This window comes from Mesocricetus auratus, unplaced genomic scaffold, assembly GCF_017639785.1.
Source record: "Mesocricetus auratus isolate SY011 unplaced genomic scaffold, BCM_Maur_2.0 Super-Scaffold_100004, whole genome shotgun sequence".
NCBI classification, from domain to species: domain Eukaryota; kingdom Metazoa; phylum Chordata; class Mammalia; order Rodentia; family Cricetidae; genus Mesocricetus; species Mesocricetus auratus.
The window spans coordinates 2,108,454-2,136,185 of NW_024429189.1; the positions used below are offsets into that span (position 1 = coordinate 2,108,454).

Genomic DNA, 27,732 nt, shown 5'->3' on the forward strand with positions numbered 1-27,732 from the left:
CGCGCCACTGCCTCCGCTGCCCCGCGGCTTTCTGGGAGTGGTAGGCCGAGCTGCGTGGCATGCTGGGAATTGTAGTCCAAGTAGCCTTAATGCTTTCAATGCAATGGTCATGAGGTGTGCAGATCTGCCCTTTGGGTCATTCCTCTCTGCAATTTCCCGATTTCCCGGAACAGAGGACCCAGGGAGAATATACCTGCCCACATGGGCATTCGAGAATCCTTAGATAGAGTTGTTTGTCTTTTCCGTTTGTTTGCTTATTTGTGTGTGTGTGTGTGTGTGTGTGTGTGTGTGTGTGTGTGTGTGTGTATGCCTGTACCAGAGCCCTTGTGTGGTCAGAGGACAACTTGGGGGAGTTGGTTCTGTTCTTGCACCATGTAGACTCCAAGGATCAAATTAGGCATGGCCCTCAGGCATGGAAACACGTACCTTCCCTGAGCTACCTTGCCAATCCTGTTTGTTTTGTGAAATGGGGTCTTATTCTGTAGTCACACCATCCTGGAACTTACTGCAGCCAATCTAATTCAACCCTGGGATTACAGGCATGAGCTACCAAATTGTTTTGAAATAGAATTTAACAAATACTCAACACCACTCACTGAAATAGAAGGCTGCATTCTGGTAGAGGTGAGCCCACACAAACCCAGATTGTGGACACTGGGCTTCCAGACCAGGCCAGAGTGCTCGTACACCACGGTTGAGTATGACTGCTCCCTCAGCACTTTTACAGTTTCAGCACCTTTTCAAGGGTGAGAGAGAGCCAGATGTGGTGGCTGCGGAGGATCTCCTTGAAGGCACGGCTTTAAAGTCCATAATTAACATTAACCTCTACTGAAAAGACACTATAGAACTTTGGTTCCCTCGTAAACCTAGGGCTTTTGCCCTGAGCCTAGCTGTGGGCAAGGGTCCAGACTAGCAGCCCCAGTGGGGTTCAGAGCCTTTGAAAAGGGGTGACTAAGCGTCTTCCTCATCTAAGTACTGCCACTTACCCTTAAGTAGCTCCTTCAATGACTTAGTCCAACAAAGGTCTTAAGGGGGCGGGCAGTTTCAAGGTCTGTTTATAGGGGTTACAGATGAAATTTTGGTATGATGGTGATTTGGACCTGTTTATTCAGGTGTTAATCCTTCGGAGGGCCTGGATAGTACATTAAAGTGATGTCTCTGGGAGTATAACAGAAGGTTGTGGTGACCCATGCTCATGGCATGGGCATTACAGACCAACAGGTTGGATTCACATTCTCAGCACAAAGTTCCAAATGTCAGCTCCTTCTTATTAGTAGAAGTAGGATTTTAGAGTCAGAGAGTGGTGGTACACACCTTTAACTCTAGCACTCAAGACGCCAGACGCAGGAGGATCTCTGAATTCAAGGTCAGCCTGGTCTACATAGTGAGGTTTTTTGGTTTTTTTTTTCTTTTTCCTTTTTTTTTTTTTTTTTTGGTTTTTAGAGACAGGGTTTCTCTGTATTGTTTTGGAGCCTGTCCTGGAACTTGCTGTGTAGATCAGGCTGGCCTTGAACTCACAGGGATCCCCCTGCCTCTGCCTCCCAAGTGCTGAGATTAAAGGTGTGTGCCACCAATGCCAGGCCATAGTGAGTTCTAGAGAAACCCTGTCTCAAAACAAAAACAAAAAAAACTACGAGGGGATGGAGAGATGGCTCCATGGTTAAGAGCACTGTCTGCTCTTCCAAAGAAACCATGTTCAAATCCCAGCACCCACCTGGCAGCTCACAGCTGTCTGAAACTACAGTTTCAGGGAATCTGAAACCCTCACATAGACATACACATAGGCAAAACACCAGTGAACATAAAAATAAGAAATTATTTAAAAACAAAAGCAAAAAGTACACACACAAGTAGGTTTTGGGACTGGGTAGACATGATGGAACATACCTGGAATTCCAAAACTTAGGAAGCAAAAGATCTCACTGACTTTGAGGCCAGCCAAGGCTACATTGGGAGATTGTCTCAAAGCAACAGTGTGTGTGTGTGTGTGTGTGTGTGTGTGTGTGTGTGTGTGTGTGTAGATTTATGGGACACATTTGAAGCAGTGCAATGTATTTATTATTATGGTTTATAGGTTCTCTGACCACAGAGAGCACATAAGTCAAATTCTAGGAGACATGATGTCTCCCGGGGTTTGAAGTTACCTTAGGTACATAGAGTATTAGGCTAGGGCTGGTCATATACCTTAGTGGAAGAGCCCTGCCTGGCTTGCCTAAGACCCAGCACTGAAAACTCAACCAATCAAAAAACAAAAACAGCCGGGCGTTGGTGGCGCACGTCTTTAATCCCAGCACTCGGGAGGCAGAGGCAGGTGGATCTCTGTGAGTTCAAGGCCAGCCTGGTCTACAGAGTGAGTTCCACGACAGCCTCCAAAACAATACAGAGAAACCCTGTCTCGAAAAACCAAAAAAAAAAAACACAAAACACAAAACCAAACCCAAGCAGGGCATTATGACACACACTTTCTCCACTACCACCATGTATGTGGCCCCTATAGCACACACATACTTTTAATCCCCACACTCAAAAGCCAGAGACAAGAAGGTCTCTGTAAATCCTAGGACAGTGTGTTCTACATAGTGAGTTCCAGGGGGCCACAAAGAGACCCTGCCTTCAGGTTAACCAAACAACCAAAACCAAGAGGCTGGGGAGTGATTCAGCAATAAAGAACAGTTGTTTACCAGAGAACCCAAGTTTGGTTCCCAGCACCCACATTCAGCAGCCCATGATGGCCTGTAACTCTAGCCCCAGCGGGTCTGAAGTCGTCTGTTAGCCTCTACAAGCATGCATACACATACATATATAAATAGAAAAGCACTTTTTTTCAAAAAAGAAAGGAGAAATTAGGTCAGTCTAGGTAGGCCATATAACATAGCGAGAGACTTTGTATCAAAAACAAAACAAAACCAAAAGCCCCACCTGTGGGCAGAAACACCTTGTCTGGTTGCATGCACAGGGATAAGCAAATAATACAGCAAATGCTGTTGAGTGACTAAAAGGAAGAATAGGAAAGGCTAAGGCAACCAGGAGCCATGAGTGCAAATATGATACTTTCTAGACTGACTGTTGAGGTCATCTTTAAGGGGCAAGTGAGTTTGGGAGAGGAGACTGCTGATGAACCATCTGCCGTCCTCTAACCAGACTCGTCGCACTGTTTAAATTCAGGCAGTATCCCACAAAACACTGGGCTAGGCCTGAGGTCAAAAAGCTAAACACAGAGGAGCAAGATGTTCTGCCTCCAAGATGTTTGGTGTGGTTGGACACAGAGAGGGTGGGTGAAGACAAATCTGGACAAATGTGGACCAATCACCACTTTTTTTTCAGACAGGGTTTCTCTGTATTGTTTTATTGTTTTGGAGGCTGTCCTGGCACTCGCTCTGTAGACCAGGCTGACCTCGAAATCACAGAGATCCGCTGCCTCTGCCTCCCGAGTGCTGGGATTAAAGGCGTGCGCCACCACTGCCCGACCAGATCACCACATTTTGTCATTTCATCTGCCCTAGCATTCTCCTTGGCTTGTTCTCTTTGCCTTCTGGTCGGAAGCAGCTAGGATGCACTCTCTGATCTCAGCTGGCTCTGACAAATCACTCTCCAGGAGCCCAGAGCCTATCTGCACCTACTGATAGATAACCTTCCGGGGGTGGGGGCTGTGAGATGATGGCTCAGTGCTTGAGAGCACCCACTGTTGTTCTAGAGGACACAGGTTCAATTCCCAGCACCCACATGGTGTCTCACAACTGTCTGTAACGCCAGTTCCAGGAGACCTGACACTCTCACATAGACATACTTGCAGGCAAAACAGCAATGCACATAAAACAAGAAATAAATAATTAAGAAAGAAATCCTGTTGAGTCATGATGGCCCACGCCTTTAATCCCAGTACTCAGAAGGCTAGCCTGGTCTACAGAGCAAGTTCCAGGACAGCCTCCAAAGCTACAGACAAACCCTGTCTCCAAAAACCAAATAAATAGATAAATAAATAAATAATAAAAGACAAAGAAACAAAATTAAAAGTCAGGCAGTGTTGGCACAGGTCATTAATCCCAGCACTTTGGAGGTAGAGGTCAGTCTACAAACTGATTTCCAGGACAGCCAGGGCTACACAGAGAATCCCTATCTTGGAAAACAATTTAAAAAACAACAAAAAAGGAAGGGACACTGGGATTGGAATGTAAAAAAATAAATTAATAAAAAAAGCAAAACAGCTGGGCGGCGGTAGCGCATGCCTTTAATCCCAGCACTCGGGAGGCAGAGGCAGGTAGACCTCTGTGAGTTTGAGACCAGCCTGGTCTACAAGAGTGAGTTCCAGGACAGCCTCCCAAGTCACAAAGAAACCCTGTGTCAAAAAAAAAAAAAAAAAAAAAAAGAAAGAAAGAAAGGAAGGAAGGAAGAAATTGATACATAGACTGGCCTTGAACTCAGAGCTCAGCCTTCCTCTGCTGGAATTAAAGGTACATGCCACCACCAATGGGCCCCCAGATGCCTTTCTAAGCTCCTGCTGCTTTTACCTTCCACCAAGATGGACTGAAACTGTGAGCTAAAATAAAACGTTTCTCCCTTACACTGCGTTTGCAGCTTTTTTTTGGTTTGGTTTTTTTGTTTGTTTGTTTGTTTTTTGAGACAGGGTTTCTCTGTATTGTTTTGGAGTCGGTCCTGGGACTCAATCTGTAGACCAGGCTGGCCTCGAACTCACAGAGATCTGCCTGCCTCTGTCTGCCTCCCGAGTGCTGGGATTAAAGGTGTCAGAGTATTTTAGCTACAGGTGGGTGGGGAAAGCTCCTGTTCTATGAAATCTCTCTCTCCATGCTCAGCTCCCTTGGCTCTTCGGCCCTCCCATCCTATAGTGATTTCTCTGTAACAGCTGAATGAGATAGCATGAGCATTGAAAGCACCAAACTTATCAGGAACAGCTCTGTGGACTCACAGGCAGCTCAGGCTCCCTGGGACTCCCAGGGCTTGACTTATAGGTGTTAACGAGTCACACACACTTTTGCCCATACCCATTCTGCTCCTTGGCACTAGGAACTGTGAGATGTAGCAATCCTTCTAGACTTTGCCCTTGGTGACTTCAGAGTGCACCGTAGACCTTCCTGGCCAACAATAACTTCCATTTCCTAAGTGCTCATGATGTAACAAGTACTGTCATGTACCATGTTACTAAGCCTCCCTCTCGTGTGCATTAGGTGTTGCAAACTCATTTTAAACATGGAAAACATGCTTGTAGGTGAGACTGCTGTAAGGAAGCAGAGGTCAGTGATGGGGCAAGGCCTGCCTCGGGAGCCTGAGAGTCCAAGCACCAACAGTATTGATGCTGTCTATGGTGTCATATGTGTACATGTGGTGTTGGAGATCAAACCTAGAGCCTTGTATAGGATAGACAATTGCTCTACCCCTGACTTACATTCCCAACACCTTATTGTTCATTTTCATTTTTAAAGACTTATTTATGTGTATGAACATTTTATGGGCATATATTTATATGCACCTTAAGTTTGCCTGGGACTCTCAGAGATCAGAAGAGATCAACATATTACAGAACTGGAGTTGTAGGTGGTTATGAACCACCTTGCAGATGCTGGGAATTAAATCCCTGTCCTTTGTAAGAGCAACAGTGTTCTTAACCACTGAGCCATCTCTCTGGCCCATCATTTTTGTTGTTGTTTTTGAGACAGGGTTTCTCTGTATTGTTTTGGAGGCTGTCCTGGAACTCGCTCTGTAGACCAGGCTGGCCTAGAACTCAGAGATCTGCCTGCCACTGCCTCCGCCTCCTCAGTGCTAGGATTAAAGGTGTGTGTCACTAACACCCGGCCTGACCCATCATTTTAATTTATTATGTGCATTAGTGTTTTGTTTGCATGTATGTCTGTGAGGGTGTAGGTACCTTGCAACTGGAGTTAGAGTTCTGAGCTACCATATGGGTGCTGGGAATTGAACCCAGGTCCTCTGGAAGAGTAGTTAGTGCTCTTATCTACTGAGCCAGCTCTCCAGACCCCTAGCCCATCATTTTTGTTTTTTTTTTTGAGACAGGGTTTCTCTGTATTGCTTTGGAGGCTGTTCTGGGACTCGCTCTGTAGATCAAACTGGCCTCAAACTCACTGCCTCTGCCTCCCGAGTGCTGGGATTAAAGCCGTGCGCCACCAATGCCTGGCTTTAGCCCATCATTTTTTTTTTTTTTTTTTTTTTTGGTTTTTCGAGACAGGGTTTCTCTGTGGCTTTGGAGGCTGTCCTGGAACTCACTTGGTAGTCCAGGCTGGCCTCGAACTCACAGAGATCCGCCTGCCTCTGCCTCCCGAGTGCTAGTTTCACATCGTCATACATGTGTGAGCGCATGCACACCATGGTACATATGTGGTGATCAGGGAATAACTTGCAGATGTGGGTTTTTCACTTTCTGCTATGTGGGTTTTTGGGGAGCTCAGATCTTCAGGATTGGAGGCAAGTGCTTTTACATTGGTAAATCATCTATTAGGCCATGTTTTATTTTTTCCAGTTTTGAAATTTCATTTTGTGTGAGTGTATATGAACACATGCATACAGACAATGGTAGACAACTTGTGGGAGGCCATTCTCTTTCCACTATATGGGTCCTGGGGATTAAAATCAGTTCCTGGGCTTGGTGGCAAACGTCCTACTGCTGAGTCACCTCATTGGTTCACTTTGCTGGTTTTTATGGGGGGGCAGCTTTATTCTCTGACTCTTGTCATAGGTACTATCATTATTCCTATGTTGATGTCAGAAGCTGGCTTAGATATGTACCCAATGACAGTCACAAGCAACTGAAGTCCAAATTGGGAAGGAATCCCCCAACCAGTATCTTAGGCTTAAGGCAAAGGGAGCAGTAGGTCAAGGGAGACCAGTGGACTCTAGGCCTGATGGGAGCCTTTATTCAGACAGCAGAGATGCCAGTCACTTCCCCGTCACTCTTCTCAGGACTTTGGAACAGGATGAGTTAGTGGTCAAGCCACGGGGCTTGACAGAATGCCCTGTCAGGATATCTGTCCAGAGGAGGGTCTTCAGACCTGAACAATCAGAATGATCCAGATGGCTGTTCCAGGTATACATATTGCTCCTGTTCGATAGCTCACAGCCCCCTCACTGCCCTGCCTGCTCTCTCTTGGGCTGGTCCTCAAGGCACCTGACAGCAGTGACTATATAAAAATTATGGTCAGGGACGCTCTTTGAGTTCCAGGTTCAAAAAGAAACAAAGGCAGCGGAAGGGGCTCCTTTGTCCCAAGGAGGGCAGTGTGCAGAGGGGCGGGCTGAGTCCTCCCTGTGCAGCGGCTCAGACTAGGCCAGGCCCTGGATATGTTTCGGGGGAGGACTGATGCCCAGCTCGTCCCGAAGGGCTGTCAGAGACTGCTCCCAACGCCGCTCATAGTAGAGGTTGAGGACACACGGGGCCCTTCGCCCATTCTGAATTGCCCAAGGAATCAGCTCAGAGAACAACACTTGCAGGTTCCTGTGGGACAGGAAGAAAAGACGTAAGATCCCCCAGGGCACAGCAGACTCTGTGCTCAGTCCCTCCCTCAGACTTAAGTGAGGAAAGCTCCCATGCCCCATAGCACACACCCTGAACACTACACAGCTCAGATTTAAATATAGAGCTGTCCAAATTCCAGAAACTGCACCTTCATGTTGACACTGTTCGGCCTGCCCCAAGAGACCGTGGGGTTTAGGTTTGATCATTGCCTCAGTTTCCTTTTCTGCTTCATTCTTCCTGTCTTTGCTTCCTGGAGAGGCACCAGGCACCTGCATGCCCTTCCCCACTTCCTGGAGCCCCAGACCTTCTGAGGTTTCCTTCCACTCCCAGAAAACTTACTGAGCACGGAGGCGGATGGGTCCAAAGAGTGCTCCCAGGATGCACATGGGCAGAGCAGTCTGCACAGCCTCAAACCACTTCACCACAATCTCCCCTAGAGGTAAGGGATGGGGTAAGAGGTGGGCAGGTATGTGTGGCTGGGGGGGGGGTGTCAATGATGTTGGAATGGCCCCCAGGGAGGCATGTTGTCCTTTTACACTTCTAGGGCCTGTTTGCTGGTATCTAGTCCCATCCTATATGGGCTGTGGGGCTTTTGACTAGAAGTGAGGGAAGGTCCAAGCGGGGAGTCTTGGGGACAGCATGCAGAGGACCTTTGGGCCAGGGTGACAGTGGTCTGTACACAAGGAGTTGCTATGGGTTTCAGAAGCAGGAATCCTTGGAATCCACAGAAAGGGAGGTAGGTATGTAGGCATGAGGATGTACAGCAGGGATGCTACCAGAATGCATACACAATGCAGAAGACAAGGCAGGAAGTGAGCTAGCTGGTGAAGAAGAAGTATGAACGGGGACCCTGCCTGGAAGACAGACCTGGGGGGATACCCTGCCACTGCCCACTCAGCTGGCTTTCTGCCAGCACTCACCTAGCATATTGGTGGGCATCCCCAGCAGTGTGTGAAGCATGTCATGCACCTCTCGGTATCTCTGGATCACATAGGCTAGCTCCTCATCGTCCACGAAACGGGTAGGTGCTCGTGTATCTGGGGAGACCCTCTGGCAAACACAACCTTTACTTGGACTCCTTCCCATCAGTCCCGGGCCCCAGCTGCCCTGCAACTAGTTGAGTCCCAGCCATTCCCGGCAAACTCACACCCCATCTGAGAACTTTGCTGTTTCCATCCACACCTACCAACAGGGTAAGATTTCCCTCTGTGCCTACTCCAACTCACAATGCTGGCAGCCTGTTGGAATCTACAGCCTTAGTGAAGAAATGGGGAGTGGGTATGAACATTCTGTTTTGTAAGACAGGAAGTTCTGGGATTAGTCGCATAAAGAAATGAACATACTTAGGAGCTGGGAAGATAACTTGGTCAATAAAGTGATTTTGTACAAGCATTCCATCCCCAGCAGCCACACAGTCAGTCAGTCAGTCAGTCAGTCAGTCAGTCAATCAATCAATCAAAAGGGTAGTTGCAGCACATGTGCTGTAATCCCAGCACATGGAAGGCAGAAAGAGGCTAGGAGGCAACCTGGGACTTACAGGCCAGTTAGTTTATTCAAATTGATGAGCTCCAAGTTTGAGCTGACTTGAAACATAAGGCCAAGAAGACACTCCTCTAGGATCCACACGTATGCACGCACACACATTTGTACATACAAAATAAATACACTGTTGCTGAACTATAAAGTTAATGATTGACAGGGAGCTGGGGGTGTAGTTCAGTTGTGAGTGTGGGCCTAGCAAACCCTCAGTACTGCATAAAACCAGTCACAGTGGCACACAGCTGTTATCCAGCAGTTTCAAAGCAGAAGGCTCAAGAGTTCAAGGTCATCTTTAGCAACATAGAGAATTTGTGGCCACCCTGGGCCATGAGCCTGTTCCCAAAATCTAAGTAAATGCTAAAATGTTATTGAGCTAATTCTGCTTGCTTTTATTCAAGGGGGCCATTAGGACGCTTTAAATTTTCCATGTGGCTTGAGTTCAGTTTGTACACCCGAGGACAAGTGTCATTGTTGTGACTCTGGTGCCTGGTCCAGGAGCCAGATGAATAACTTTTTGTTTTGTGTCTTGCTATGCAGCCCTGGCTACAGGTATGTACATTTCCAGGCACTTCTCTGAGCACAGGTAAGGAGGTGGATTATCCTTACTTACTCAACCCTGCTCCCAAGTCAGCCTGGCTGGCCTGTGTCAAGCATGCCCTCACTGATCCGGAAGCTGATAGAGCTGAGCTCTTTGTGGCTTTGGGGAGCTCTGGCATAGTGCCATGCTTGGTGTTAACCTATGGCCTTGCTGGGTCTCAATACCTCATTTGTTCTTGCTGTGTGAAGCTGAAGCCATTGCAGTACCAGCAGCTACTTTCACTGAGGAACTACTATGTACCAACTATACATGACATCCTTTACATATACTGGCTTATTTTGCCCTTTCAGTATTCTAGGAGGTAAACACTATTAGTAACTTCAGAAATGAGAAAAACATGGTTAGGCAGGTGAAGTGTGGAACCCAAGATCACACAGCTGAGGTGGCTGAGTTAACCAGCCAGCAGCCTTGACATTTAGTATCACTTGGCCATATTAGTGCCCTGAAGATGCAGGATTTTTCTGGGGAGGGTTTGTGCAGGGCTGTGAAACTGGGAAGAGAGGCAGGGCACTACCTCTATCCCTTTGACTTGCCAAAGGATGACATCTTCCAGCAATGCCAGCCTCAGTTCCTATGACCTTACCTTCAACTTTCACCTAATTCTCTGTAGGCTCAAAGCATTTCTTACCATTCTGTGATAGTTGATTTCCTTGTCCTAGAAGTGCCACATCTCCAAACTACCAGCACAGTAGGGAAGGTGCTGGGTAAGGCACCCAGGACAGCAATAATAGACCTCCTCCCCTCCCAAGCAACAGGACTAAGGTCTGTGGAGAATGCAGAAGTTGTCCCTCCCACAGTGGCACTTGGGGCAGGTTCTCACTTATGAAATAACCCGCATCCTGGTGAAACTAGGGCAGGTGACTGCCCTGCCAAGACACAGGTGTTAGGAGAGGCCAAGTGGCAGGTTGCTGTCTTGGAGCAATGCCTTTATTTGTTTAATTTCTTTTTCATATTTATTAATTTATTTTTGAGACAGGGATTCTCTGTGTAACAGCTCTGGCTGTCCCGGGACTCACTTGGTAGATCAGGCTGGCCTCTACTCAGAGAGATCCGCCTGCCTGGGATCAAAGGTATGCACCACTGCCTGGCTCCCATGACTTTTAATGGCTCCTATTACAAAATGAGGTTTCTTTCCCATGCCCCAGCACAACTATTGGCCTACTCTTTGTCTTTCATGCCTTTGAATGTTTTGTTTATCTATGTACTTATGCATGCTGATTCATAGCCCCAGACCCTCCAATGTTTTGTTTGTTAATTTCTTCTTCTTCTTCTTTTTTTTTTTTTTGACACAAGGTTTCTCTGTGTAGCTTTGGAGACTATCCTGGTACTAGCTCTGTAGACCAGGCTGACCTTGAACTTACAGAGATCTGCCTGCCTCTGCCTCCCAAGTGGTGGGATTAAAGGCGTGCACCACCAATGCCCAGCCAATTTCTTCTTTTAATATACATATGGATTTTTTTTTATGTGTAAATGTTCTCTGTACCAAGTGTGTGCTTGGTGCTTACAGAGACCAGAAGAGAGTGCGAGATGTCTTGTAGCTGCAGTTACAGAGCTGCCGTTACAGAGCTGCCATGAGGGTGTTAGAGATTGAAAGAGTTCTTAACCACTGAGCCATCTCTCCAGGCCATCTGCCTGTTAAAAACAGGGTCCTGCCATAGAGTATGGCAGGGCTGGCTACTCCCTGTGTAGCAAAGGTTGACCCTGAACTCAGTGGCAACCCTCCTGCTTCACCCTCTCAAGTCCGAGGCATGTGTGTGTGGTCGGGGTGGTGTTGCTTGCCGTCCTTATTCCCACCTTAGTTTTCCAACTGAACCTGGAGCTTACTGATTCAGGTCAGCTGGATGGACATAAGCTCTGGGGTCAGCTTTCCATACTTCCAAAGTGCTAGGGTTACAGGCATGAACTGCCAGATCTGGTTTTGCACAAGGGCACTGAGGATCCAAACTTGGGTCCCCACGCTTAAGCAGTAAGCACTGTTCCAGGAGAGCTGTGGTCCCAGCCCCTGCATCAGCCTTTTCAACAGTCCTCGAGCTTGTTGCTGATTCACCTACTTACAGTACTCTCCCCAGAACTCCACCTAGCTGACAACACCTCATCTTCCAAGTTTCCCAGGAAAGGTGGCCTCCTCTACCCCTCCAGAGATTATCCTCTGCCCCGTCATGTTGTTTCCTCAGAGCGCCCGTTTGCTAGGCTGTAGGCTCCCCAGTAGCAAGCATTTGGCTATTTTTGTTCATTGCGTCCCATGGTCAAGAATGATGTCTGGGGCACTCTAAGTCCTCAAGAAATACTCTACCCCCAAAAAGGGGATGCAGCAGAGTCTCATGTAGCCCAGGCTGGCCCAAAACTCACTATGTATTTAGATTGGCCCTGAACTTTGGATCCTCGTCCTTCCACTTTACACGAAGTTCATGCAGTTCTGGGGACTGAACCCAGGGCATGGTGCACACACTGAGCTATGTCTCCAGACCACTGCATTTGAATTGTTAAAAACTACTTTATTAACTGCCTCTCTAATAAGAGCATAAGCTCCATAGGGACAGGGACCTGGCTTGCTACACCCCGGCAGGTGGAATGATGGTGGCAGATGCTGAAGGTGAGTCCTTCAATAGCTGGGAACCCCCTTTCCTCCCACCGTCTGCCATGTCTAGTGCTGGAGAGTTAGCACACTGTCTATGCTCGGGGCAGCAGGGGATACATTGCAGCGGTTCAGAGAGCACACCGGGGTTGGACCCTGCTCTGAGTGGAACTGGCTGTCAAGTTATCAAGTTGTTTCACCGATCTGTGCCTGGGTCCTCATCTCTTGCAAGAGGGTGACAATAGAACATACTTGTCAGGGTCACTGGGAGGATCCGGCCAGCTCATGTACCAGCCTGGCAGCTGGCATGCAACAAGTGCCAGTATTTGGGATGACATTCCCAGCCCATTTGCTCATTCCACAGAAAACTGACGGAGAAGCTCTCGTGCCTGGGTTGGCAGCTCAGGCACCCTCCTGCCCCAGGATATCATCCCCACGACACTCCTCGGCCCTCGTTGGTAACTGCTAGATGTAGAGGCTGGAAACTCACATTTACATCCAGGAAGCGGAGATACTCACGGCCCAGAGAGCCTTCAGGCAGGCTCCGAAGCTTGCTTAGGTCAAGGGTGGACAGCGAGATCCGGGGACGCTCTCTGAAAGACAGAATGCAGGAGGTGGGGCTGGGAGTGTGCCAGCCAAGGCTGGTGAGAGGACCACATACAGGAAGCTGGGGTAGGCAAAGGGCCACAGGACATCCACATAGCCACAAGACCAAACGGAGCTCTGTGGTATTGGGGGCAGTGGAGACCATCACCAACCAGGGCTGAGCTGGTGCCTTCAAAGTCATGATCCAGCCAGAGAAGGGCCACAGACGTGACATTGCGTCCACCCATGGGCCTCTGAAGGGCTCCTAACAGGAAGAGCACTGATACAGTGTGACTCTAGAAAGATCAGGACCCCTGCCAAATGTCAAGTCAAACTTGGGACCTACTGGAGGATCTGAGCACCCTCTGGATCCTTCTTCATCTGGTCCCTGAGGAATTTCAGGGTGCAGTATCCTGTCGTCTCCCCTAGAACGGCAACCATGTCTAAAAGAACAGAAAAGGGCACAGATGAAGGATAGGGTCCTTTTTGTTTTTTGAGACAGTCAGTCTTTTTAGTACAAGCTGTGCTGGGACTCACTCTGTAGACCAGGCTGGCCTCAACCACTCAGACATCTTCCTGCCTCGGCCTCCCGAGTGCTGGGCATGCGCCACCCGCTGACAGCCAGCTAGCTCTTCTTCACGTTAGAGCCTACTGGAAAGTGGAGGCTTTGACCAACCGTGTGTGTGTGTGTGTGTGTGTGTGTGTGTGTGTGTGAGTCACCTTCATGTCCCATTATCAAAATGCATTATCATGTTTCCACTACGAGTGCAGCCCAGACTTGGGATTGAATGGTGATGACGAGCCGATGTAACTAAGCGGATGGAGTGCTTGCTTAGCACACGCAGAGCTCTGAGTTTGAGTCCCGGCAGCACATAAACTGGGTATGGCAGCACATACCTGTAATTCCAGCATTCACAGGGTGGGGAGTCAGGACAATCCGGAATGCAAAGTCATCCTAACCTAAGCAGTGAGTTAGAGGCCAGCCTAGTCTACATGAGACCTCATTTCAACGAAACAACAATCTTGAAAAATGGTGTTAGTTTTGAGTCCAGGTACAGTCACTATATATGTGATCCTGTCTAAACAACTCCACAGGTCTTCTTCTCCCATTCTCTTTTCTTTTCTTTTTTTTTTTTTTTTTGACAAAGGCTGGTTATGTAGCTCAAGCTGGTCTTGAACTGATTCAGCAGAGAAAATGCTGAAGACCACGGTCCTTGACCTCACCACGTTTACTACCTAGTGAAAATGCTGTGATGTGGTATGTGCCTGCAAGTCATTCAGTCCAGAGATTAACATGCATGGATGACAGAGTCTCCCCAGAGTTACAAAAACGAAGACCTGCAGCCTCCAAAGCCACAGAGAAGCCCTGTCTCAAAAAACCAAAAAAAAAAAAAAAAAAACCAAAAAAAAAAAAAAACGAAGACCTGTAGATTCCACACTTCCTTCATCTCTTCTCCCTCTGCCCAACAGATTCACTGCAGCGACTCTGGCTAGAACCAGGCACCTGACTATCATAAACGTTCCTGGGGACTATGAGATAGACGTAGCCAGGTTTCGGTGCCCGAGACTGCCTGACTCTCCGGTCAGGAAGCCAAGGCGTTGACAGAGGTCATTACCGGCCCGGGCTTTCGAGGGCGAGGAACGAACGGCTTTACCATGGCGATAGGGGTTGTAGAGCGCCATTCCCGCCGAGCCTGCGGCCAGCAACATCTTTTGCAGCGAGGTGGTGGGGATGTGGCCCGGGTACAGCAGGCGGGGGCCATGGCTCCCGGCCCTGAAGGGTACATCTGTGGGGCAGGAAAGGGGTACAGGTGAGAGGAGCCGGCTTCCTTCAGTCGCCGCGAACGCCCAGGCCAGGGCCGCTCACCTACAACTAGCGGCAGACGGAGAGGGAGACTGCGGTGGGGACGCAGGGAACGAAGCAGCAGGGTCACCATGGCAGCGGATGTCCGCGGTGGGTGGGCGGGGCTCCGCTGGCACGACGGAGGCCGGGAGGAGTCAAGAGACTCCGCCGGGAACTGCACTCACTGTGGCATTTTGATCGGAAATGTGATCTGGACGCGGGCATGAGAAGGAAAGACAGGATTTGTCTGCCACTGACGTAAGACTTCTGAGTGAGCCAGGCGTTACTGGTGGCGCATGCCCGTCAGTCCAGCGCTTGAAAGCTGGAGGCCGGAGGATCAGTTCAAGGCCCTGGGCTAGTTAGTAAATTCGAAGCCAAAAACAAAGCCCGGTGTGAATTATACCTGTCACCCAGCATTTGGGAAAGAGAGACTGGAAAGTCAGGAACTTTCGGAAATATAGCAAGTTCTAGAGCAGCCTGAGATACACGAGAAACAAACAAAAACTCCTGAAAGGAATTCCCGAAAGAACATAATCGAGAGCTTTGCAGATAGACATTCGGCCCTATTTCCTTCTCCACCTCATGTCCCCCCTCCGGAGGACAATAAGATGAGAACCTCTTCCGGCTGAGGAAAAACATGGCAGCGACTTACAGTAGGGATCACATTTGGGGGAGGACCATGCGGCACTTCCGTTTGCATCCCAGATTGTGCATGATGTGGTGCTGCTGAGTTCCAGCCATGGGGTCTTCGGGCCTGGCTCGACTGCAGGGTCTCTTCGCGGTCTATAAACCTCCCGGGACGAAATGGCTGCACGTGCGGGAGACCGTGGAGCTGCAGCTGCTGAAAGGTGAGTGCTTCGACGAGGACCCGCGGTTCTGCATTAGTTCCATCCGGAGTCCAACGTTGATTAGCCATCCTGCAGAACGAAGTCACGTGACACACTCGCCTGGTTGTAGCCATAGCCTTGTTTTCTGTTGTATACATTTCGATACTCCCCACTCTCCGCTATTTTCTGTTAGAGAAACGCATTGATTTTTCGCACGATTACTATTATAGAGTTAGATTTTTTTCTTGGCTTTTTGAGGCAGGGTCTCGAGTAATTAATTAATCCGACCTTGAAACCAGTAAGGATTTAAGAAGTCGGATGCCCCTGTCTCCACCTGGCAAATGCTATGTTCACAGGCATGCACCACCACCCCAAGCTTCAAACCCCACTTAATTTCTTTCTTTTTTTTTCTCCCTTCTTTCTTTCGTTTTTTAAACAACTCACATGTAGGTTCAAATTTGCTATGTAAGCTGAGGATAGTCTTGAACTTTTGCTACTTCTGCCTTCACTTGCAGTGGTTTAGACTACACCAGTGTCCCTCCACCTCTGTTTATGGGTGTTGGGGCTGGAACCCAGGCCATCTTGAATGTTGTGCAAACATCCCATCAACTGAGCTATGTTTCCAGCCCAATCTTTCTTAAATGACTCTTGTGTTTTTTGCTTGTTTGTTGGTTTTCTCAAGACAGGGTTTCTCTGTGTAGCTCTGACTGTCCGGGAGCTTGCTCTATAGACCAGGCTGGCCTCGAATTCAGAGATCCAACTGCCTTTGCTTCCTGAGTGCTGGGATTAAAGGCGTGTGCCACCATGACCTGCCCCCCCTCCACCTTCTTCCACCCTCCACCTCCGTTTTTGGTTTCTTGAGACAGGGTTTTCTGTGTAGTGGTAGCTGTCCTGGAACTTGTTGTGTAGACCAGGCTGGCCTCAAACTCACAGAGACCTTCCTGCCTCTGCCTCCAGAGGGCTGGGACTGAATGCATGTACCACCCCACCACCACCCATGCCCAGCTTTGTCTTCTTTTGTTTTTTTATTTTATTTTATTTTGGTTTTGCGAGACAGGGTTTCTCTGTATTGTTTTGGAGGCTGTTGGTCCAGCGTGGCCTCGAACTCACAGAGATCTGCCTGCCTCTGCCTCCCGAGTGCTGGGATTATAGGCGTGAGCCACCACTGCCCGGCTTGTTTTTTAAATAATTTATTTTTATTTTATATGAATTGGTGTTTTGCCTGCATGCATGTCTGTCTTGTGTCTGTGTGAAGGTGTCAGATTCCCTGGAGCTGGAGTTACAAACGTCTGCGAGCTGCCATGTGGGTGCTAGGAACTGAACCCTGGTCCTCCTGAAGTGCAGCCAGTGCTCTTAATCACTGAGTCATCTCTCCAGCCCCAGTACCCAGCTTCTGTCTTCTACACTACCATAAGCCTACCCCTTCTCCCAGGTGTTGGGACAGTGTTGACAATGTGTTATTTTGTGTTTAGGTCTCAATGCAGCGAAGCCTCCTGCTCCTGAACAGCGTGTTCGCTTCTTGCTAGGCCCTGTGGAAGGCAGTGAAGAGAAAAAGCTGACACTCACAGCCACCAGTGTGCCCACCCTCACTACCCACAGACTTGGTAAGGCAGAGTCAGTCAAGGTATTGACTTTCAGAAGAATCCCTGGCCTGAGTTAGATTTCTAACCCAAGGACTGATCCACATCCTCAGAGGGGGAAGATTTTAAACATTTAAGCCTTACAGGCCATGTAGTTTCCTCAGCACTGCTCACCTTTCCATTGTAGACACCTCTAGACAGTATGGAAAGAAGGGGTCCTTCTCGTATTCCAGTTAAGACTGAAGTGCAGGGCTGGAGAGATGGCTCAGAGGTTAAGAGCACTGACTGTTCTTCCAGAGGTCCTGAGTTCAATTCCCGGCGACCACATGGTGGCTCACAACCACCTTGAATGAAATCTGGTGCCCTCCCCTGGCATGCAGACAGAAGACTGTATCTACACAATAAATAAATAAAAATTAAAAAAAAAAAAAGACTGAAGTGCAGAGCCACTTTTGAACACAGTTGTTCACACCCGGAGTCCTGTCTGCCAGGGTGGCTGAAGCAGAAGGATCACTTTAGCTCAGGAGTTCCCTGGCAACCTGGGTAGCACAGGGAGACCCAGTCTCAGAACAAGGTAGACTTGATTTGACCTATGCACTGTAGAGTGTTGACTCTTAATTTAATTATTCTAGGACTCTGTATGGAAACTGAGGACTTCAGGTAGACCTAGGTTATTAACTAATTAATTAATACCTGCTCTGTACACATCATGTTACCTTTCTTCTTATCATAGTTCTGTGCAGTAGGTCCATTTTTTATTTTTATCTATCTATTTATTTAGGTTTTTCGAGACAGGGTTTCTCTGTGGCTTTGGAAGCTGTCCTAGAACTAGCTTGGCCGGGCGTTGGTGGCACACGCCTTTAATCCCAGCACTTGGGAGGCAGAGGCAGGTGGATCTCTGTGAGTTCGAGGCCAGCCTGGTCTACAAGAGCTAGTTCCAGGACAGCCTCCAAAGCCACAGAGAAACCCTGTCTTGAAACCCCCCAAAAAAAAAGAACTAGCTCTTGTAGACCAGGCTGGTCTTGAACTCACAGAGATCCACCTGCCTCTGCCTCCTGAATGCTGGGACTAAAGGCATGTGCCACCACCGCCCGGCTTAGGTCCTTTTTTTGGAAAAAAAAAAAAAAAGTATTTGCATGTATGTGTGTGTATGTATGGATGCCGAGGCTTGGGTGGAAGTCAGAGTCTACCATGTGGGTCCAGGACCAAAGTGAGATCATCAGGCTTGGCAGCCAGTACCTTTACCCACTGAGCCACCTAACCAACCCTTTTGTGTTTTGTCACAGAGCCTCCTCAGTCCAAACTGGTCTTGAACTTACTGTATAGTTGAGTGTGACCTTGAAGTCCTGATGCTGATGGTTTGCATCTGCCTCCTAAGTGCTGGGACACATAAACTGTTTTCAGCCTTTAGTAGTTGAGACTGAATCTGGAGCCATGGGGCAGTGTTGTAGACAGACAGCTCTAGATTCCACCTTGGGGAGCCCACCGTTTCAGTGGGGGAATGGCTGTGCAGAGTACCCCACATCGTGATCCCAATGTAATGTCTGGTCTTGGAGCCTCTCGTGGGGAGAATGGTGATGGGGCAGAGCCCTTTCTCTGGGCTTAGGGAACTAGAGAAATAGTCCTGGCCCCTTCCATAGAGGGGAATGCTGAGAATCTAGCCAATCATAATTTGAGCCCCATTGGCTCCTCTGTTCTAGGAATGAGGGCCTCGTGCCAAAGCTATGCCCAGGGCTCGTTAGTTGAGGAAATGGCCTGGCTTTCTCTTTCCAGTACGTGGCCCAGCATTCACCAGCCTGAAGATTGGCGTTGGACATCGCTTGGATGCCCAGGCTTCTGGAGTCCTGGGTAAGAGATGGGCTCAGCCTTGGTGCGGGTCTGTGGGCTTGGGGAAGGAAGGGTCAGGAGCCTAGCCCACCTTTTATCTGACCTTTCTTTCTCACTACCAATTCTCCAATGATTCCATACGTCGCCTCAGCTGGGAGGATGACTTGTGCAAGGGGAGGTCCCACCTCTGTCAAGGGATTTCTGCATGACATGTGGTTCAAGGCCTTTTGGGGTCATTTATTTACCAAACCTGTGATAGAATCTATGTGGTGTTGTGAGTGAAGAGAGAGACTAGAGCAGAGGTCTCCTGGCCAGTAAATGCTGAGGAGCCACCATCAAGTTAGGGTGCGGCCTAGGCATGTGGCTTTGTCTCCTCTGGCTAGGGTCTAGATATTGCCGAAGTGGATACAAAGCCCCGAGTCACAAGCCATCTGTAGCTTCAGGGTCATGTGGTAGCCTCGTTGTTCAGTCTCCACAGTCTTGGCTCCCTGTCTTTCTTCATGAGGTGCAGGCATCAGACATGATCTCATGTCCCCTCCCTTTTCCCCTTTAACAGTGAATGGAAAGCCTTTCATTTCTTTAGACAGAGGGTAAACAGATCATGGGATGGGCAAGAAGTGGCCCCATAGGCCACTGTTCTAGTCTTTCCTTTGTGCCCTTAGCTTCCTGTGCGTTGCCTCCTGCAATCTGTGGTATACACAGGCCTGAGCATCTTTATCTGCTTTACTGATTCAGAGCTTAAGGGCCAAAGACATTAAAGTTTAGATGCTCACTCTTGCTTTCTGAGACAGGGTCTCAGTGAGCCCAGGCTGGCTTCCAACCTGCTGTGGATGACCTTGAACTCTTGATCCTCTGATCCTCCTTCCTCTTGAACACTGGGATTGCAGACATGTGTCACCTTGAGTTGAATTTATTTTATTTTAAAATGTATGTATTTATGTGTTTATTTGAGACAATGTCTGTCTACTTGCAAGGCTGACCTGGAACTCAAGGTTCTCCAACCTCAGCCTCCCAAGGGCTGGGATTACAGGTGTATCACCCCTCCCACCCCAAATGTAATTGCAGTTTGGTGGAGCTGGGACAGCCGTCTCTTGTGTTGGGGGTGTTTCAGAGCCCCTCGGGAGCTTCCTCAGGTGCTCAGGCCCATTGTCCACCAGGAGCCAGACTCCATCCTTGCCTGAGCTCTGGAGATCAGGGTTGTCGTCTGCTCAGAGGGGCTTCTACCCTGGATGTCAGAGCTCTCCGTGTGCCCCTTCTGACTGCAGTAGCAAGAGAAGGGGGAGTGTTTTGGTGGCAAAGAATGGGAGGGGTCGTTCCAGGGAAGGGGACGCTAGGTATAGGAGGGGTCCGTCTGCCTTTCAGTGCTCGCTGTGGGACATGGACGCAGACTGCTCACCGACGTGTATGATGCTCACCTCACCAAGGTATGGTGGTCCAAAAATGTGGGGACAGCCTGTTCTTTCCCGGGGTCACACTGACAGGGAAGACCTAGGCCCCCAGCACTCATTTTCTGTCACTTGTGACTAGGAAAGACTCGTGATGCCACGTTGCCCACCAGCACTGTTCTCTGACCACAGCCATGAGCTGTGTGTGAGAGCCCCTCCCCCTTCCCTGCTCTCCCATAAGACCTTAGGAGGTGAAATTTGAGCCTGGATCTGTCCCACACCACAGTCCAAGCCCACACTGTTCTCACTGCAGGCTGACATGTGGCTGTCACTGTCCCATCCATGGGCTTCCTCCAGGGCCAGGTGGGGCCATAGACTGTGGTACTGTGAAGTCTGCCGAGGGGACACTTTAGGCGTATGTCTGCAGTGCTCAACAGCACAGAGTCTGGGGCCAAAAAGCTCCAGTTCACAATCCCAATGCAGGGCTGTGGTGAGACACTTGCCTGATATGCAGAAAACTCTCCACACCCGGCACTAAAAGACAGGACGGTACCCATATTCCACCCCTCTGCCAGCCACAGTCACATGACCTTGATTTCCTCAAGCCTGTGATAGGAATAAGAGAACATTCCCTGAGACAGTCACTTTGAGGACTGAAGCGACTGCTTGTGAAGCCTTGGCACAGTGCCTGGCACAGAGCACAAGCTGAGTCAACATCCCTGTCCTTGCTGTCTCTGTCCCCATCACCCCAGGAGGAGGTGGTTGTCTGTACAACGTGGGAAGAAGGAGGTTCTGTGAGCAGCAGGACTAGATGTGGGCACTAAGTGAGGGGGGGCTACCGGGACATATGTGGGGTGACACTCTGGTTATTTTGACTGAGTGGAGACGGGTGCCGGCGCCATGTCCGGGTCACTAGGAGCAGAGCACAGAGTGCTGCCCCAAGCTCAGGGCAGGAGGGCAGCAGGCATGTGTGCATGGAGCTCTGCAAGCCCCTACCCAACATCAGGCTGGCACTTCCTTAGCTGCAGAGCTTAGAGTGGGTCCTCCCTGCCCCGTCCCCACAGGATTACACAGTGCGTGGCCTCCTAGGAAAAGCTACAGACAACTTCTGCGAAGACGGGCGGCTGATAGAGAAGACGACGTACGGTGAGAGGCAGAGGTGGGGCAGGAGAGGTGGCTGCCCGGCATTACTGAGGCCTCTCCAAAGGACTATGAACAAACCCAGCTTCCTGTAACTTCCCCTATCCCCAATGGATGCTCTGGCCATTTTTAAAATGGGCTGCTTTGGGGTTAAAGACACTTGCCCAGTCTGTCTTTGGCCATTTGTAGACTGACACTCCCCTATACCATGCCCCTTCCAGACCATGTGACCAGAGAGCTGCTGGACCGGATCCTGGCTATAATCCAAGGCTCCCACCAAAAGGCACTGGTGATGTAAGTAGATCGGAAAGCTCACCGCTAAGCCCACACCACTGAGGCACAGGATGCGGGTAGGAATGGATGATGGAGTCACCTAGTTGGTGAGAGCTTGGCTGAGAGCCCTCAGCCAGGCTACTTGGGACTCCTGACTCTCCCGGCTATCAGCCTGTGGCTTCCAGGAAACTAACCAGCTGTCTGTAAATGGGCCAGGAAGAGCCCCTGTCTTAGAGACCTGTCCCCGAGCACAGAGTTCCAGGAGGGGCAGGAACACAGCAGGGGCAGAGCTGTGAGACAACAGGAATGGCTCAGGGAGCATTCTCCAAGGGTGAGTGGGAGCCAGGGCCTGGGCCACGCACCTGCAGCAGGAGCGCCAGGACTGCAGCGACCGTGGGCTCAGAAGCCGAGTCAGGGCTTGGGGTGGGAAGCTGAGGCAGGAGCAGAGCGAAGCAGGGTAAGGTTGGCCCGGGCAGTGGGGACTGTGACAGTTCAGAAGAAGTGCTGTGGTCTCGATGGGGACCCTGTGAGGAAGGCCAGGCAGGCTGTGAGGACAGCGCCCTGTGCCCACTGAACTCGGCCTGAAGACAGCAGGAATAGCAGCGGCAGAGGAGAGTGAGCAGTTAGGAAAGAGGGAACCAGGAGAATCTGGGGCACTCGTGGGGAGAGCCCTGGAGTGGGGGTGGCAGTGCAGTTCCCCGGGGTTGCTCTCCTCAGGTAAGGTGGCTGGGGGCAGAGCCCAGTGCACAGGGTCAGGGTTGCTCAGCCTGCGATAGGTGAAGCAGGGATCGGCAGAGGATGCCTTTGGGGAACGGAAAGGGAGGCTGCTCTGAAGGCGGCTGGGAGTAGGGGATGATGGGTGAGGAATGTAGTGAACGGCGAGGAACCCTTTCATGGTGGGACAGGTACCCCACACTGGCCTCCCGTTCTGGCCCTCCTGTCTGCCAGGTACTCCAACCTGGACCTGAAGTCCCAGGAGGCCTATGAGATGGCCGTGCAAGGTGTGATCCGGCCCATGAACAAGTCCCCGATGCTCATCTGTGGCATCCGCTGCCTGCACTTTGCACCTCCTGAGTTCCTCTTAGGTAAGTCACTCAGGAAGCTGGAGTGATGTGATGCAGCCTGGGTTTGGAGTCATGTGTGGCATGCCAAAGCCAGCATATACTGCCCTGATCGGCTAGCCATGGTTGGCTTCTATCCACCAGGTCCAAGTTCAACCTAACCCACAGCAACAGCACAAAGGCTGCCCTCTGCCTCTTTGCTCTTCCCAAGCCTCGGAAGCCAGCCTTAAGAAGCAGAGGCTGGGCCGGGCGTTGGTGGCGCACGCCTTTAATCCCAGCACTCAGGAGGCAGAGGCAGTTGGATCTCTGTGAGTTTGAGGCCAGCCTGGTCTGCAGAGTGAGTTCTAGAGCTACACGGAGAAACCGTGTCTCGAAACTCACCCCCGAAGCAAATGAAGCAGAGGCTAGATCTAGCAGCTCCCTTCCAGAGCTGTCCACGTTGTTAGAGCCACTCAGACATGACTCTCACTTCCTGAGTCTCGCTTAGCTTTACCCCAGCCTCTAATGTGTTCTGTTGGGTTCTTCCCCAAGCACTGCCCAAAGCCCCTGGTGGGAAGCCCTACATGAAAGTGGTGCTTTGTGCCCCACTCCCGGTGCATGAGTAAGCAGTGCTGCCGGGAGCCCAGCCTGCCCACAGCTCAGCTGCAGGATCCAGAGCTGGACTCTGACCTGAGTGGCGTGGGTGAGGCCTGCAGCCTGCACAGCCGCCATGCTCCAGGCCCTCCAGCAAAGCTAAAGGGCATCTCATGAAGGATGTTCCTTGTGGAGAGGAGTCCAAGAGATGTGGCTCCAAATAAGCTTAGTCCCTGGAGCTGTTCCGGACAATCACATCTGTACCCTCCCCCCCAGAGGTGCAGTGTATGCACGAGACACAGCAGCAGCTGAGGAAGCTGGTGCATGAAATCGGCCTGGAGCTGAAGACCACCGCCGTCTGCACGCAAGTGCGGCGCACCCGGGATGGCTTCTTCAGGCTGGATGATGCCCTCCTGAGAACCCAGTGGAATCTACACAGCATCCAGGACGCCATCCAGGCTGCAGCCCCCCGGGTGGCCGCAGAGCTGAAACGGAACTTGAGACTGAGGTTGGGCCACCAGCAGCTCCCCAGTGCTGGGCAGCCTTGGGGCTTCAAGGACCCAAGCGCCGCTGTGGAGGTGGAAAGCTATTCAGGCCAGTGAATGCCTAGATGTGGGTGGGCAAAGACAAAGGCTCTTCACAAGTCAGAGCTAGTGACCCTGCAGAGTGAGGCCAAGGGCATGAGCAGTGCCCACGCCTGCCATCCACTGAAACAAAAATGAAAAGGGGAATCTCTCTACTTGAGACACACTGCGGAGATGAGCTGGGTGTGGTGGCAGGGCCTGCCATCTGGGTTATTCGGGAAGCTCAGGCTAGAATCTGGACAGTTCAAGGCCAGCCTAGGGTTATACAGTGAAACCGTGTCTCAAAAATCACATCAGACTCAGGCATGATGGCTCAGACCTGTAATAGCAGCACCCAGGAAGTAGAGGCAGAAGATCCGGGGTTCAAGGCCATCCTAGGCCACATAGTGAGTTTAAGGCCAGTCTGGGCTGCTTCCAATGTTTAGCTTTTCACAGAGATGGGCAATGTCACCTCAACATCTAATGACCACCTGTGATTTATTTAGATTCTTATGACTGGCTATCTGAATGTGTTTACACCTTAAGGAAAAGTCTTTTCAGTGTTTTAAAGTGGTGTCTCACCTGTGGTCTCAGTACTAAGCTGAGGCAGGAGGATGGCTCTGAGTTTCAGGCCAGCCTGCACTACTCTTTTTGGAATACTCTGTAGTGCATGTCAGTATTTAATCCTTCTGCCAGTCATAGTATAAACCTGGGTGGTGGAGGCAGGAAGATCAGGAGTCCAGGTGAAACCCTAACTCCAAAATAAAGAGCCCAAAATTACTTTGTCTTTTTTTTTTTTTTAATTACTGTTTTTGAGACAGGGTTTCCCTGTATAGCTTTGGAGGCTGTCCTGGAACTAGCTCTTGTAGACCAGGCTGGTCTCGAACTCACAGATATCCGCCTGCCTCTGCCTCCCGATCGCTGGGATTAAAGACATGCACCACTAACGCCCGGCTCCAAAATTACTTTTAAAATGTTTCTTTTTGCCGGGCGGTGGTGGCGCATGCCTTTAATCCCAGCACTCGGGAGGCAGAGGCAGGCGGATCTCTGTGAGTTCGAGGCCAGGCTGGACCGACAACCTCCAAAACAATACAGAGAAACCCTGTCTCGTAAAACCAAAAAAAAAATGTTTATTTTTATTTGCCTGTTTGCATGTGTGTTGTATGTATGTACCTCATGCATCATGGAGACAGAAAAGCCCTGGCAGAGCTGGAGTTACAAGTGGCTGTGAGCCACCGTGGGGATGCTGAGAATGGACCACTGGTCCCCCGGAAGAGCAGTCAGTGCTCTTAGCCACTGACCCAGCTCTCCAGCACACAGAGTTTAATTCAGTCTGCCTTATGTAAGTACCCTCTGCGCTGGCTCTGAACAGTGACGGGCTGATAGTTGTTCCTGCCTACGGAGCAGAACGCCGAGGAATGTGGTTCCGTTCTCACACGCTGCTGCTGGGAGGAGCTCTGAGAGAAGACACAAAGGGGTTTTCTTAAATATCAGTTGGTATTCTTTGAGAAGGACACACACATATACAATGTTTTGATTACCCCTCCAACTCTTTCTAGACCCCCCTCCCCAGCACGTCCCTCTCAACCTCAAGTCATCTATTTTTTGAGCCCTGAGGCCAATTGGTGCAGGACACATGCATGGGTGTGGTGGGGCCATCAACAGCCTACTGTGGGCTACACCCCTGAAGAAAAACGGTTCTCCCTCCGCCAGCAGCCTGTAAGATGGTGGGTCCCCATACACCCCTTCCACCCTTGCTGGAAGGTTGACTGGCTTCATCTTGTGCAGGCAGCCAAAACTGCTGAGAGACTATGTCATGCCCAGAAGACATTTTCACAGTGGTGTCCCCAATCTCTGGCTTCTGTCATCTTGCTGCGCTCTCATCTGTGACATGCTCCAAGCCCTGAAGGAGATGGTGTGATATAGATGTCCCATTTAGGACAGTCACTCCACACTTTGAACATCCGTGAGTCTCTTGTTAACTGCTGCCCACTGAATGGACAGTGATGAATTTCTGATGTGGTCTGAGAGCTGCCCTGATCTTTGTATGAAGACGTATTCAGAGGGCAGTTGAACAAGACAGTAGTGGCTGCTTCTCTCCCAGGACCTATGACATCTTCAGCCATGGATTCTTGGTCAGATTTACAATACCAGGCATGAGTCCTTCCTGTGGAGTAGGCTTTACATCTGAACAGGAAACCGTTAGTTACATCCATAATAGTAATGCCACTATTGCACTAACAAATATGTATCATGCCGAGATGGTCTCTCTCTTTTTAACTGATTTTATGTATATGGGTATATATCTGTGCAGTATATGGTCCAGAAGAGGGTATTGCACTGAGATTGTAGTTACAGATGGTTGTGAGCCACCATGTAGATGCTGGGATTTGAACTCTGGTACTCTGGAAGAAGGGCTGGTGCTCCTAACCTCTGAGCCATCTCTCCAGCCAACCCAGATGGTCTTTTACTGTGACTTGAGGGTTCCCAGCTACACAAGACTGTTGGTTGGCTTTTCTCCCCCAGCAGCATGCGCAACACCTCCCAGTGCTATGAAAGGTCAGTTTTAAATTGGTTTCTTCATGTCCTGTGACCAAAGTGTAGTGTCTTCAGCAACAAGGTCTTATCATGTTCTGGTGGCCAATCAAAAGCAACAACATTAGCTTGTACTTGATCTTGGGGACCAGCCATTCAAAGGGAGGTATCTCACACTTGACACTAGCATTTTTACCTTAATAACGTGGTTTCTGGGGCAGAGCTTTATCCCTGTGTAGTGCACCTCCATTCAAACTCTCTCTCTTCTTTTTCTTCAGTTTTTCAAGACAGGGTTTCTCTGTTTGGCTGCCCTGGAACTTACCCTGGCCTTGAACTCAAAAAGATCTACCTGCCTCTGCCTCCCAAGTACTGGGATTAAAGACATACGCCACCACCAGCTGGCTCAAGCTCTCTTTTTAATTATAACATATATTATAATTATATTATGTGATTATAAATATAATTATATGCAATATATTGTTAATATATAATATAGTCTTATCATGGTTATGTATAACTATAATTTATATATTTATAATATATATAGTTTTTTGACACAGGGGTTTCTCTGTGAAACAGCTCTTGCTGTCCTGGAACTTGCTTTGTAGACTAGGCTAGCCTTGAACTCACAGAGATCAGACTGCCTCTGTCTCCCAAGTGCTGGGATTAAAGGCATGCACTACCATACCTGCTTAGTTATATTTTTAATAAGCTTATAAAGTCAGTTTTTCTGTGGCTTTTCAAATACCCGTAATGTTAGTGACCTGTCTCCCCATCACCTAGGGACTTTTTAAAGCCATTTTCTCAATAAGTTTATTTCTCTATGCTATAGATACTTTGGGCCCACACATACATAACTTTTTGGCTTTCTTTGACTGGAAAGATATCTTGTATTGGGAGAAAGCTGTCGTCACAGCACTGAGGGTTGGTGGCAGCCGGATTAGGAGTTCAAGGTTTTCTTCAGTAATACAGCGAGTTTGAATCAGCAGGCAACAAGTCTTTATTTGGGGGAGGGGAGAAAGGGCTACATGTGTTTGGATGCTGGAGGTCACATTGTCTCTTCCTCAAGTCTCCCCACGTTGCTTTTGGAAACAGGGACTCTCAATGAATCTGGAAATCACCAATTTGACCGGCCTGGATGACCAGGAAGCCCCAGAGATCTTCATGTCTCCACCTCTCTTGAGCTGGGGTTACAAGTACACCTCTGCCAGCTTTTATTTATTTATTTTTAATTAATTAATTTATTTTTGTTTGTTTGTTTTTCAAGACAGGATTTCTCTGGCTTTGGAGGCTGTCCCGGAACTCACTCTGTAGACCAGGCTGGTCTCGAACTCACAGAGATACACCT

General features: G+C 49.5%; 2 protein-coding genes across 2 annotated transcripts; one reads left to right on the plus strand and one right to left on the minus strand.

Annotated features, from left to right (window-relative positions):
- Positions 1 to 6,862: 6,862 nt before the first annotated feature.
- Positions 6,863 to 14,860, minus strand: Coq4 (coenzyme Q4). The gene is made up of 7 exons (XM_005085469.4): positions 14,645 to 14,860; positions 14,433 to 14,564; positions 13,124 to 13,220; positions 12,683 to 12,785; positions 8,401 to 8,530; positions 7,820 to 7,913; positions 6,863 to 7,459 (listed from the first exon to the last, which is right to left on the minus strand). Exons 1-7 carry the CDS (start codon positions 14,712 to 14,714, stop codon positions 7,288 to 7,290), a joined length of 798 nt encoding a protein of 265 aa, XP_005085526.1. The 5' UTR covers positions 14,715 to 14,860; the 3' UTR covers positions 6,863 to 7,287.
- A 470-nt stretch (positions 14,861 to 15,330) lies between these two features.
- Trub2 (TruB pseudouridine synthase family member 2) lies at positions 15,331 to 24,629 on the plus strand. Its single transcript, XM_005085468.4, has 8 exons — positions 15,331 to 15,468; positions 16,920 to 17,051; positions 18,801 to 18,875; positions 20,217 to 20,278; positions 21,304 to 21,385; positions 21,601 to 21,673; positions 22,601 to 22,737; positions 23,563 to 24,629. Exons 1-8 carry the CDS (start codon positions 15,360 to 15,362, stop codon positions 23,886 to 23,888), a joined length of 996 nt encoding a protein of 331 aa, XP_005085525.1. The 5' UTR covers positions 15,331 to 15,359; the 3' UTR covers positions 23,889 to 24,629.
- The last annotated feature ends 3,103 nt before the right edge of the window (positions 24,630 to 27,732 follow it).